The 12740-nt window shown below is 37.7% G+C and overlaps 2 protein-coding genes across 3 annotated transcripts in view; both read right to left on the reverse strand.

Annotated features, from left to right (window-relative positions):
* osbpl5 (oxysterol binding protein-like 5) overlaps nucleotides 1–2213 on the reverse strand; it is a 46832-nt gene extending 44619 nt beyond the window's left edge. The window contains exon 1 of one of the 2 annotated variants that reach the window (XM_082539956.1): nucleotides 1992–2213. The gene's annotated coding sequence lies outside the window, so the exon portion shown is untranslated. The remainder of the gene's footprint in view (nucleotides 1–1991) is intronic. The other variant, XM_082539957.1, reaches the window with a different exon arrangement.
* A 2753-nt stretch (nucleotides 2214–4966) lies between these two features.
* Nucleotides 4967–12740, reverse strand: part of LOC309709496 (receptor-type tyrosine-protein phosphatase beta) — a 53876-nt gene continuing 46102 nt past the window's right edge. Inside the window, exons 35-46 of the mRNA XM_082538109.1 lie at nucleotides 12361–12618; nucleotides 11907–11994; nucleotides 11762–11806; nucleotides 11647–11655; nucleotides 11454–11541; nucleotides 10967–11057; nucleotides 10616–10692; nucleotides 10279–10413; nucleotides 8519–8635; nucleotides 6940–7100; nucleotides 6685–6820; nucleotides 4967–6592 (exon numbers count right to left, since the gene is read on the reverse strand). Coding sequence (XP_082394235.1) covers nucleotides 6440–6592; nucleotides 6685–6820; nucleotides 6940–7100; nucleotides 8519–8635; nucleotides 10279–10413; nucleotides 10616–10692; nucleotides 10967–11057; nucleotides 11454–11541; nucleotides 11647–11655; nucleotides 11762–11806; nucleotides 11907–11994; nucleotides 12361–12618 — 1358 coding nt within the window. The 3' untranslated portion in view covers nucleotides 4967–6439. The remainder of the gene's footprint in view (nucleotides 6593–6684; nucleotides 6821–6939; nucleotides 7101–8518; nucleotides 8636–10278; nucleotides 10414–10615; nucleotides 10693–10966; nucleotides 11058–11453; nucleotides 11542–11646; nucleotides 11656–11761; nucleotides 11807–11906; nucleotides 11995–12360; nucleotides 12619–12740) is intronic.

The raw sequence follows: 12740 nt of genomic DNA on the forward strand, positions 1-12740 counted from the left end.
TTCATGACCTAATTCCACTGCCCACGTAATACTAATGACCTTCTCATGCTTGCCATGGTCCTATCTCAGCTATTTCCACCACTCATAGTAGGACATTCTGCAGTAATTCAATATCAGATCAATTTTTTATCTGATGGTGAATGACGACAGTGCACGTTAGACGTTTATCATTCTATATAACCCTCTTTAAAAGACTGAGTCCAGTGAATGTGCAGACCCAGAAAGGCTGAAGCAACAAAGCAAATAAAGAAGTAGAGAGTGTGAACAAGTGACACACTTTAAAACTGCCTCTTCGTCAAGCTCTGCAGCAGTTTCCCACATATTATCTATTTTCACTTCAACCAAGGGTGAAACATTCCACTAAACCCTTTAACTATTAACTAAAGTGCACTCCAGCACTCCAGTGTTATTCTCATCACAAGCAAAGCCAGACTCGACATAATACCACACAATTAAAGATGGATGAGACAAAGTGGCAGTGAAAAGCCTCCACAGTTAGTCATCATCTCATCCAGATCAAATGCCACGAGTATCGTTTGACCCGCACTTTTTTTTTTAAAAAAGCTTGAAGAAACTCATGATCTTCTGTTTCTTAAGCTGCACTTTTTTCACAAACCCCTAACATGTGCACAAATGCCAATGTGGATCTTTTTAATTACTTTTTATTGATATTGCTGTGGGAGGAACTCCTTTCAGAAACTTCAGACAATTTAATGAGAACTACATGACGGAGCTGGCAACGTTCTCAGCGTGGTCTTGTAAACAAACAAGCTATGTAATGAAGTCTGTGTTTCTGAGTGACCCCAAAAAACACTCTGTTTTGGCATTTCTGCGCTGCAGCATCTGACTTGTCAATGAATGTAGACTGGCACCAATGAAGGAAGCGCTCATGCATATACTGATAATCACCTGTTTATAGATTTCTGAAAACAAGAAGGCATTTTCTAATGTAAGTGGCCAGTATTTATATGTTGCTTTTTATCAGCTTTGCTTGGGATTACTTTTTAAACTTGCAGAAAGTAGGGCACCTAAACATCTGTTATTATGAACCCCAAATTTGGCAATCACAGCATTTAATTTCTTGTCAAATTAATATGGAGGAGGCGTGTGTCGTTAGATTAAAAAAATATTTAAGGTGAGTTTCAAAGCGTTCTTTGCAGAAAACCCTACCTGGCTTTTACAATGTGTTCCTGGTGAACCCATGAAAAAGGTTACACGTTTGGTATCACACTTGCAACAGTGCAGCCGGCCAACGCTGGCGAGGTCTTGGACTGTCCTGCACATATTTGACATTTAAATGTCTGCCAGCCTCGTCGCTCTGCTTTGAATTATCTGCACTCTGCAGTAAAGTCAAAGCAAAACGTCGCATCCCACGTGGGACATAGATGATACAGAGACGTTACAGACTGCTTGATTAATGACTACAGTTAATACTCCTATGATCCTCCGCCACATGTGCTTAACAGCACAATAACACGCATTTTTCATTTATTTACAGTTTGTAACAAAAGCAAGTGAACGCAACACTGTAACTGATTTAACATAAAAGCAGCACATACAGGTACGTGCACTCGCTTGTTGCAGCCATCCTGGGCATCGGCGGGGATCGTGGTTGCTATGCAAACGAGTGACAGCAAAGCTGCAGCCGCATGGGGCACGGGCTGCTCCGCTAACGTGGCGATGAGGGGTTTACTTGAGGCAACAAGCTAGTAAGGTTAGCTGCTACCCAACGAGACGGCAAACCAAACACTCAGAATGACGTTACTATAACCACTGAACGAATTCCTTCATATGCTGCGACGATGAGAAGACTAAAATTACAGCGTGGATGCCACGAAACGCGCAATTTTTTCCCTCATTTTGTTATTCAGCGCTGTCAGAGCTAACTAGCAGTTAGCTCATAAAACATGGGTTAGTTGTATAGATACAAGTAACGTTGACTAAAAATAGCAAGTTGTGCTTAGCGGTGTGCTGTAGTAACAGAAACTCACTCTTTGTCGATCAGGGAAACGATCATGCACTTGCTCCTAAGCTTCTTTTCCAGTCCAGCGTCATAGCACGGTGCTGTATGGAGACAGCTGGGTGGTTTAGGGGGGCAGTAGTTGGGCTGTGACGGACGGTTGGAGAACAAGTTGCTCGGTTCCTCTCAACATGGAGAGTGCGGAGTGGACTGGATCATCTGCTGCCCGTCACACACAGGGAGCTATGGCGCCACCTGTGGCCGTAGCAGCGTACAACACCAGCTGCATGTGACCTACAAGATAAACACCGGCACACATTTCCGCTTCAGATTCAGTTTCACGTCTGCTTACATTTACTATTGTGGAAAACGCTTGTACACAAACTGGGACCAGTCAAAACGGACAAACAAAACTTCATAAGTGAGAATTTCCTACTGACATATACATTATGTTTTTAATGAAGTGTATTACATAATGTAAACATACTCCATGTAGAAAATAAAAATATACAATCATAAAATAAGTTTACATGCAATATCAGATACTCTTTAGGCAGCACACTGTTCCCTGCCAGTGTATGTCATTTTGTTGTAGTAAAATGACAGATGAAGACTTTTACTTTTGCGGGGTTGATGTGTAGCTAATTTCATGTCCCAGAGGTGGGCATTTGAAGTTCATCCAGATCACATATTGGGCATATTTTTTATAAATAAAAATCTAAATGAAATTAGAAAAAATAAAGTATAAGATCTATACATGCTAATCTGGTTCGATCTCAAATCTAGAGTCCCAGTTCATCAAGATGTTGCAGAGAATTTTAGCATTAAATATTCATATTAGATAAATGTAGATAGTAAAGATAAAGACTCTCAGACTCAGTGAAGTGTTCATATAGCTTGGCAGAAAAATTATAAGAGCAAACATTTTCACACAATTTTTTTATTATAAATGTATAATTCATATTTGCACATACAGTTAGGTCCATATATATTTGGACAGATTTCCCAGAATGAAATTCAAATGAAAAAACTCAAATGCACCTTAAGTGTAGCCTTTCAACTTTAATTTTTTAGGTAGAATAAAAACATTGCATAAAAGTGTGAGGAATTTTTTTAACGCAATCCCTTAGTTTTAGGGTTTCAAAAGTAAATCGAGAAATTAAAAGACTAAGAATAAAAATTTCATTTCTAATACTCGAAAGCCCTTTGCTGGTATTGAAGCCTGAAGTCTTGAACTCATGGAAATCACCAGATGCTGGGTTTCCTCCTTTTTAATGCTCTGCCAGGCCTTTACTGCTGCAGCTTTCAGCTGGTTTTTGTTTGTGGGCCTTTCTGTCTGACGTTTAGTCTTCAACAAGTGAAATGCATGCTCAATTGGGTTAAGATCAGATGACTGACTTGGCCATTCATGAATATTCCACTTCTTTGCTTTAGCAAACTCCTGGGTTGCTGTATGTTTTGGGTCATTGTCCATCTGCATTATGAAACACCACCGAATCAATCTGATTGCATTTAACTGGATTTGAACAGACAGCATGTCTCTGAACACCTCAGAATTCATTCAGCTGCTTCTGTCCTGTGTCACATCATCAATGAACACTAGCGTCCCAGTGCCACTGGCAGCCGTGCACACCCAAGCCCTTGCACTGCCTCTGCAAATCTAGCCTAGTCCAACCTAGCCTTTCTATTCTTGAGACTTATGTGTGGCTTGCAGTTGCAGTGGAACTCTGGATTTACTTTCTTGCAGTCTTCTCTTTATGTTAGACTTGGATATTGATTGGCCACTTGGTTGTGAAGGGATTTCTCTTGACCAAGGAAATGATTTTGCCATCATCCACCATAGATGATGGTGGATGATAGACATAGACATCCAGATCTTTTCGTGTTGCTTGGTTCACCAGTGCTTCCTTTCTTTCTCAGAATGTACCAAACTCTACATTTTTCCACTCATAATATTTCTTGGATGTTTTTTTCTTTTCTTTTCTTGCATTTTAAGGATGGCTTGTTTCACCTGCACGGAGAGCTCCTTTAACTGCATGTTGTCTGTTCACAGCAAAATCTTCCAAAATGCAAGCACCACACCTCAAATTAACTCCTAAACCCTTCATCCAATATCAATGTGGATACCCTCAAATGAAAGCTGGGAGTCTGCACATTATGTCCATGTCCATTAACTATATTCGGAAAATGTCTTAGTAAACAGGCAAAAAGCAGAACTTATGTCCAAATATATATATGGACCTAACTCTAATCCCTGGTCTTTACATAGAAATGGCCATATTTAAACTGTAGTGAAAAAGAGTGGTCTAGTACCTTTGCCTAGATCAGATGACAAATATTTCATTTTCTCTTTACTGTTGTTTTATATTCAATTTCAGAGAAGGTTAGAAAAAACATCCTAGTGTAATCCATTATGGTGGATTTGTGGCATATAAGCATTTGAGGTCTTTTATTATTAAATTTGGATCACCCAGTTATCTTTTGTTCTATTTTAATTTTCCAATTGCAGGTCAGGATTTATGTTCAAAATGGGGCATTCAAATGCCAGATCTACTTTTTAAACATCGAACTTATGGACCTGAGAGGCATGAGACAGAAATTATGTCGGGAAGTGGGGGAGAAAAAAGTAGAAGCCTGAGAAACTGCAGGCCTATTTAAGCTGACATGCTGAAAAAATCTTACATTTGTAGAAAAACAATGCTGTGTACAAAAAGTGGTCTTTTAAACCACCTCAATACTGTACAAAGTCTTGCAACAGAAGGCCTGATGTGCTGAGCTGTAAAACTGTCAAAGTCTCCTTGTGAAAAGCTTTTTCCTTACAAAGTAAGAAACAGACATGGTATTATTTATTCATCCGTTGAGGGTGCACTTATCTACCTGCAACCTCAAATTGAATAATTCAAAGGTGTAACACCTCAATCCTGCTCTGTAGCATGCAGTCATGTATTGTGTTGGTCCTTTTGATCCTTCCATTTGACTCAAACAATTTGGAAACTATATACATAATGAGTTTATCAGACATGCTGCAGTAGCTGTGACACAGTGTGCAGTTTGTTTATTTTCTGAGTGATGAGCTTTGTAAATAGATCCAAACTCACAATTGTCCAGAGGTAACATTAAAGCAAGCATATGAATCTTTAATCATATTGAAGCTGAGGGATTTAAACAATAAGAGGAGTATTACGCCCCTATTTTCCAGAATTTATAATATATATAATCCCATTTCATATGACAGGTTAAAATGTATACAAAATTTGAATCCTTGCCTTTTTCTATATATATTTTCACATTGTACCATCAAGCATCATATAAAATATCCTAAAACCTTAGTAATTATTATACATATTTTTCATTTAAAACCCAAATGCTTAAAATAGCTTTAAATACACTATGATAAAATAAAAATACGTTTTAAAAAATATCTACAGGCGTACTCTTTTACTAAATTATCTTTAAAAAAGTAAAGTATCTGCCTCATGGAAAATCCTGTCCTTTAAGCCTGCACTTCTCTGGCCATTTTAACATCACAGTATTTCCATACAAGGATCGGATATGTAGCAGGAAGTGACATAACATTACAGTTTCCGTGAGGAATGCACAACGTAGAAAATAAGGAAAAAAATGGACTAAGTTCGTCAAAGTACAAACACCATAGATGCTAGGAACATGTTTAGTTTAATTGAGTTCCTGAGCTTTTTATTGAGGCAAGTAAAATTGCAAAAATAAAATTGTAATAAAAGTATTGTATGTATAAAGAAATAATCCGAACAGTCTACAAAGCACTGGCCAAAATATTAATGCTACTGAAAAAAACATCTCCATAGTAGACAGTGTAGAAAACAAATGCATCCAGTGCATTATTCACAATACAGTGCATACATGTGCAAAAGGCTCCTTCATTTAAACACATTGCAGAGTTCATGTTGGCTTAAAATATGCACAAACAGACAGCTGAATTTCAGATGTCTGTCTTTTCCATTTGAAGACATAAGAGTGCCACCTATTGGTGAACTGGTGGAAAAAACTCTTTAAAAGGCACACTGTCTTCATAACAGCATTTGTTTTATACAAGGCAAAGGTTATTATAAGTTTTTCCTGATCAAAAATACCTGTACAGCATCCATCACACTACCTGAGCAAAAAGATCTAATTATCAGTGAGTCATATACAGTATTAAGAAGCATTTATAAAACATCTGAGCAATACAAAAATATACAATTATAGCAAAGTGTCCAAGACACATAATCCATTATTGCAGCTCTACGTACAGTTTCGTCCACTGTCAACATTCATAAATCGTAACAAATAAATATCAAATAATCTGAGTTTGAATCCAGGAAGCTAGATGACTGTTATCAAAAGCCTAAAAGGTATAAAAATAAATCCAGGAAAATGTGCTCACAGCCTCTCCTTCACAGATATTTGCTCAGTTTCTTTCTAAAAGTGAAGAGAGATGGAAGAACTGATGGACTTCTGGGCCTATGAGTTGTGGTATCCGTTTTTGGGAGCCCCCTTTTTTGGGCCTATATTTTCATAGATTGCCGCGGTGTTTTGGTAGATTAGATCCACATTGGTCCCCGTTCTCGACCGGATGATGTCCAAAGCACACTGGTTTAAGAACACATACTGGTCCTGCACATATGTCAAATGCAAAAGTTCATTGAGATATGGCATATTACTCATCACGTCAAACAACACACTACAGTGAATGTGAACATTCCTACCTCTGTCTGCACCATAAGCGGTCGGTGCATGCGCAGATCATGAACAATGCCGAACACATCCACTGTATTTTCTCTTTCAATCTGGAAAATCAGTCTGTCTATGGCTATAAAGGTACCTGTGCGCCCCACACCAGCACTAATCATAAAGAACATAGAAACACAGATATATAAATATATATATATATATTTTTGAAAACAGGTCACACTGGATAAATACAAAGTTGTGAGTGTATTTGCATGTGTGCTCTGTCAAACCTGCAGTGGACCACTGTGGGCGAGTGTTTTGAGTACTGGTTCATGTGCTCTCTGACTAAATGTCTGAAGCTGATGAGGAGCTCTGTGGTTTCTGGTACCCCGTGATCTGGCCATGCTGTGAAGTGGAAGTGACGAACTGCTCGGGTTTCTGCTGTTTTCACCTGAAGGACAAAACAGCGAAGCACCTCAAAACAGCTGAAGATCCTCAAGACACAATAACACATACTAGTGATGAGAATTCCAGCTCTTTTTAGAGAACTCGCTCTTTCAGCTCGGCCCACTATAAACAGCTGGCTCTTTCGGCTCCCAAGCGGCTCTTTAGGTTGTTTTGTTGCTTTAATTAATTTATTATCAATAACAATATAAAGTTATGCACAAAATGAATTACTAATGTAAAAAATAGTGGGGTTTTTTATTTATACATGTTTATTATATAAATATGCTTTTATTTATTCACTTCACATAAAATGTAAAAAATTAATTTTAAAACATATAAACATATTACAAAAAACAACTATTTACAATTCAACTTTTAACTATTTAAATGTTCAGCTTTTTCTGTTTCAACAAATTTAAAGTGAAAAAACACAAAACACTTCAAACCACAACACAATAAAATATAGAAGATGCCGCAATTGCTGGAAACTGGAATTGGCTGGGCCGCGCTATGAATTATGGGATAGGCCGGGCCAATTCCAGTTTCCAACTATGGCGATAGCTACTTAGTTTTAATATTACTTTCTGGCTCACAAAATAAACTTAAGATAAGGCAAGAACGTAGCTGTGTAAACTTCAAATATCTGCTCGGTTTATCAAGACATCACATATTGACAAAAGTGCTCCGACGTTTTCGGACACATTCTTGCACCAGTTTGAAGTTTTGCGAGTTCATCTTAATTTTTTTTCTCCCATGTCCCTCGCAGGGCTCGGTAAGAGAGAGGGAGGGTAAGAGAAAGGAAAAAAATGAATAAATAAATAACACGGCTCGCGATAAGGAGCCGGCTCCCATCGTTCACTTCAAAGAGCCGGCTCTAAGACCCGATTCATACTCGACTGATACATCACTACCACATACCTCAAACGGTAACTGGACAACATGACAAAAATGTGTTGCAAGGATTTATGTTTTAAAGCAAAAGCAAAAGTGCCTTTTTACAACAATCAAAGATACAAAGTATTAGTTATATAGATGTAAACAGAGAGAACTTCAGTCAACACTGACCTTGTTATTACCATAGATTTGTTAAGACATTGGAAAGTTTAATAGGTAGTCTATTTTGGTTGCAGGACGCCTACTGTAAACCATGTTAAATATTCAGGGACCATAGGGTTTTCCAATCTAAAGGTTTCTCCCTTTCCTAAAAATACTTCTGAAAAATGATAAATATTTATTACAAAAATAATTTACAAATATGGATATATGCTGTATGAAGTATGCTTCCTTCCCATTGTTACCAAATGCTTGGTGATAGGGGGTCGTGTAATTGTTGGGCTTTCTTCTATTATTGTAGTATATTTATCTTTAGCACTGACACTATATAGACAAAACAATATTGAAACCAATGTGAAAACCACTCACATTTTTAATGTCAAAGTCCCTGAGGGTCCAGTCCTCAAGTGTTATTTCAGAGGTTGCTTTTACAATGATGTTGTCACACCGCTTGGTACCAGAACTCCAATACTGCTCACATTTTACCTGGAAAGGAAATGTTTTAGCTTTAAAAAAAACCTGCAAACATTGTAAAAATAACATTTACATAAAAAAAAACACTGTAAAAACATCTATCGTTTCATTTTACGCTATCATTTATTTCGTGGTGTCGCAAAATAAAAAGTTTAAGGCAATATTTTTTCAACGTTTTGTGTCACTGCAGTGGCTATATTAATTTCTTAAAGTTCTCTCTTTCTCTTATATTTAATATAACCACACTACAGACGGAAAAGAGCATGTTTTTACGCGTTGTCGTAGCAACAACGACGGTAAAACCATCGCGTGTCAGCTTGTTTATTTCCCATACAAACCTTTCACAAGAAAGCTCAAGATCCTGTTGAGACTTTTCAAAATAAACTGAATCACATGCAATAGTTTGCAGAGTGTTTACGGATGAGAAGCTAAAAAGAGCTGTCAGAAGCTCAAAAATAAACCTTAAAACAGGCTTTTCACCACAGCACGCCGTGTAATAAATACTCACAAAGAAAACGGCAGCCATTACAACTTATGACTAAAAATGTGTCGTTTATGCATCTGTTAAAACACTCGACTCCAGGTACACGACGTCCAGCTGTAAACACTTCACGCAAGTCGCCCGAGATTCACAGAATTTACAGAAAATGTTAAAATTTTGTGATTTATATCGTAGTCGGGACGATAGATGTATTATATCGGGATATGAGATTTTGGTCATATCGCACAGCCCTACTAGAGCTACAGGGGAACATCACATGACTGTATAGAGCGTTATTAAATTTATTGCCAATGCAATCATATGGCACATTGACTTCTGAGGACATTTTAGACGGCACTCATCATCAAAAAGGTTGCCGACCCCTGGTATAGATGGAAACATATGAATAGATCACAGGGATTCTAACTTTTTCCTCAGCTGTATTGTTTCATTCTTGGCCTCTATTAGACTCATTCTGAATGATCAAAATAACCCTCGTTTATCTGACACCTGGTGTACCCATGTCTTAAACGGTGTCCCTTCGTGGTCACGTTCCCTTTATGACAACTTTCTTCTGATTAGCTGTCCATTGCAAACAAAAAGTTTGGGCAGCAAGTGGGTGGGATTACTGTGGTCACACTGATATCATACAGGTGTATAGAGTGGGGTTATGTAAACCTGCCATTAAATTACAGCTTACATCCACCAAGATCAGATGATTGAAGTAGCAGCAGGAGAGGAAGGGGGAGAAAGAGGCAGTCGCTCCATATATGTATATCGGTTGATAAGCTTAACATGGGAATGCTTTAACATTTACTAACATTCAGAGATGAACTTAAACACTTGCTCTACTTCTCTCTGGGATAACTTCCACGGAGATGAAATGCCGGGTTGGTAGCGAGGCTCCAAATGCTCAACCAGATCACCAACAGGTCTCGCACGCCACAGCCGCTCTATCACGTGCTCCAACGTGCTACGGTTATGAGCTGAGTTATGCCACGTCGCAAGTTTTGTGAGATTTAAGGGATCGGATTACATTTTTTATTTCTCTCCAATATTCGATAAAGTAATTTAGGTCAGTATTGGACCGATTCAGACACGTAATATCAGATCAGTCTATCCCTACTGTAAACATGCTTGTCCTGCTAGTTGTGGTGTTTTTGTTAATACTCACTCGTCCCTGTTCATTACAGCGTGTCAGCATGACCAGAGTCTGCACATTCTTCTCCCAGATCATCCTCCAGAAATCGTTGACCGTGGTGGGTAAAGGACCTTGAGCTGCAATAAACTCCTTCCTCGAGTTGTAACCCTGCCAAATAAAATGTGAGCTCAACCACATGAAACAGCAAGTTGGATTTTTCTGAGACGTTTTTCAAAGCAGAGTTTACATGAAGGCAGAAACGTTTAACAAATGGCAATGTCAAGAAGCAAAGTTATATTGCTCAGTAGGATGCTTGCTGATGCTGCAATGACTGTGGCAGAGAGCTGCCTCAAAAAGTGTCAGTACGCACCGGCATGTAGTTAGCATTGATGTAATCATCAGACGGACTTCCATGGAGAATGGAAAGTTTCACCCTAGAAGAGTCATCTAGGAGGTGAACAAGAGGGTAAATGAAATGTAAGAGATGAAATTAAAGGGAAATGTAATGAGCATGAAAGGAATTAAAAATTATTATTGTTAAAAAAAAAAGTATTAGAAATTATTTTCCTACACTGTTATGCATTAATAGATGCATGCTATTTTTTGGTTCAAGGCACAAACTAAAATGGTAGCAGATGCTGTAAGGCAGGCAATGATATTGTTTAAAGAGTGAGGGTGTTATGATCAAAGCAGCAGAGATGGATTTGTTAAAGTGACTCACATGGAAGCACATTGTTGTAGCGATTCTTAGGCTTGTTCTCCACATTCAGTGCATGTAACTTTGACTGAGCTGTGCCAACAACCTTCAGGTCCTTTAAAATACAGAGAAAAAAAGTTGGTGGCTACATGTGGAGTACCAGAGAAGCAAATGAAACTTTTTCCGGGTAGTTTTTCTTTTTTTTGCCCTTTGCATTACATTTCAGTATTATTTTGGCTCATTCTGGTAACAGTAATTACATTTGATTTTGTTTCAGTTGCACCTCTCCAAGATGTCTCTTTTCAGGCAGCAAAAAGCTTTTGGAGCACTGTAAGTAATACTGTAAAGCTGTACCAGGAATGATTTATTGCTGTTATACTGACATTGACACTGGTGAGTGTGTCTAGAACACAAATTGTTAAAATAAGAAATAAAAATAAAATTGTTCTACTATGAATAAGTATATTTACAAATCAAGAGTCAGTTAATATATTCAGTTTTGGGGATTTACCTCAAATTCTTCTGCAAAGCCACAGTTGGAGTCTGCTCTCTGCTTCTTGTAATAAGCCTCAAAGTCCTCCACACTCACGGCCACACTTCTGCTCAAACCAAAGTTTAGGCAAGAGTGATAAGGTGCTTTCAGGAAAGAATTAATATTTGGAAGATATGCTGAAGCTTTGAGAGTTAAAAAATGTTGTACTTACACTTTGGCTCTATAAAAAATGCAAAAAAGAAGAATAAGTAGCAATTAGAGGAACAATTGTTGTCTAAGTATATCATACATACAGTACAACAAAATGATAAAAATACAAATTTTACCTTAAAGATTCAATCTGGATGTCTGGTGATTCTTTTTTGGCTAGCCTATAGGAGCAGATAAAGTATATAAACTGTAAATATAGAATTTATTCATATACACGGATATTTAATGAACATGTTTTTATCACTGGTGATAGTGGCAAACCTTTTCCAGTAGATAATAAAGGCGATGAGGACACTGAAGAGAATGAGAAAAACTGCTACTGATACAGCAACAGCAATAGTAGTGATAGCTACAATGTTTGGAAAAAATGTAACAGAGAAATGAAGAAAGATTTCATTAGGCAGTCGTAAAATTAGAGTCGTTAAACATCCTTGGATCAATCTGTAGTATGAAACTATTGTGTGTGACACCATTCGATTGCACCTAACTAGCAGAATTTACTGGCTCTTTGATAAAAAAATAAAAGTGTACTATCAACTACAGCTCAACCAATAAAAGCAGTCACAGACAAATGAATGCATAGATGTTTTTGAGCACCATTAAGGAAAAAGGATTTTATTAGGAACTGGTATTTTCTATAAAAGGCTTCTCTATGTATCTCAAACTCTAGTTTTTAAGTACATTAGAACACTAATATTATTACACAAAGCCTTACCTATGCCTGTTGAGCACTCGCGATACACAGGAATGCTGGGATTTCCATGGCTTAGAGTTATCACAGTCACATTATATATAGTATTGTGGTTAAGGCCAGAAATGGTATAATTGCAAGATGCAGTTGCACTGATGTTGTTTCCATTTACAATCATCTGGAAGCCAGTGTGTTGGCCATGGGGTGTGGTACATGACAAGATGATTTGTGCAGTATTGTCGTTTGGACCTTGACAGCCTAAGATTGTCACTGGGCTTGCATCTGTAGCATGAAACAGAAATAAGGAAAAAACAGAACACCTCTAATGAACAAATCTGTCAGTTCTATTAAAGTATAATATTTCTATCAAATATCTAAAGAAAATACAAAATATGTTTTTGACA

Source organism: Aulonocara stuartgranti, assembly GCF_965226115.1.
Source record: "Aulonocara stuartgranti genome assembly, chromosome: 7".
Lineage (NCBI taxonomy): Eukaryota > Metazoa > Chordata > Actinopteri > Cichliformes > Cichlidae > Aulonocara > Aulonocara stuartgranti.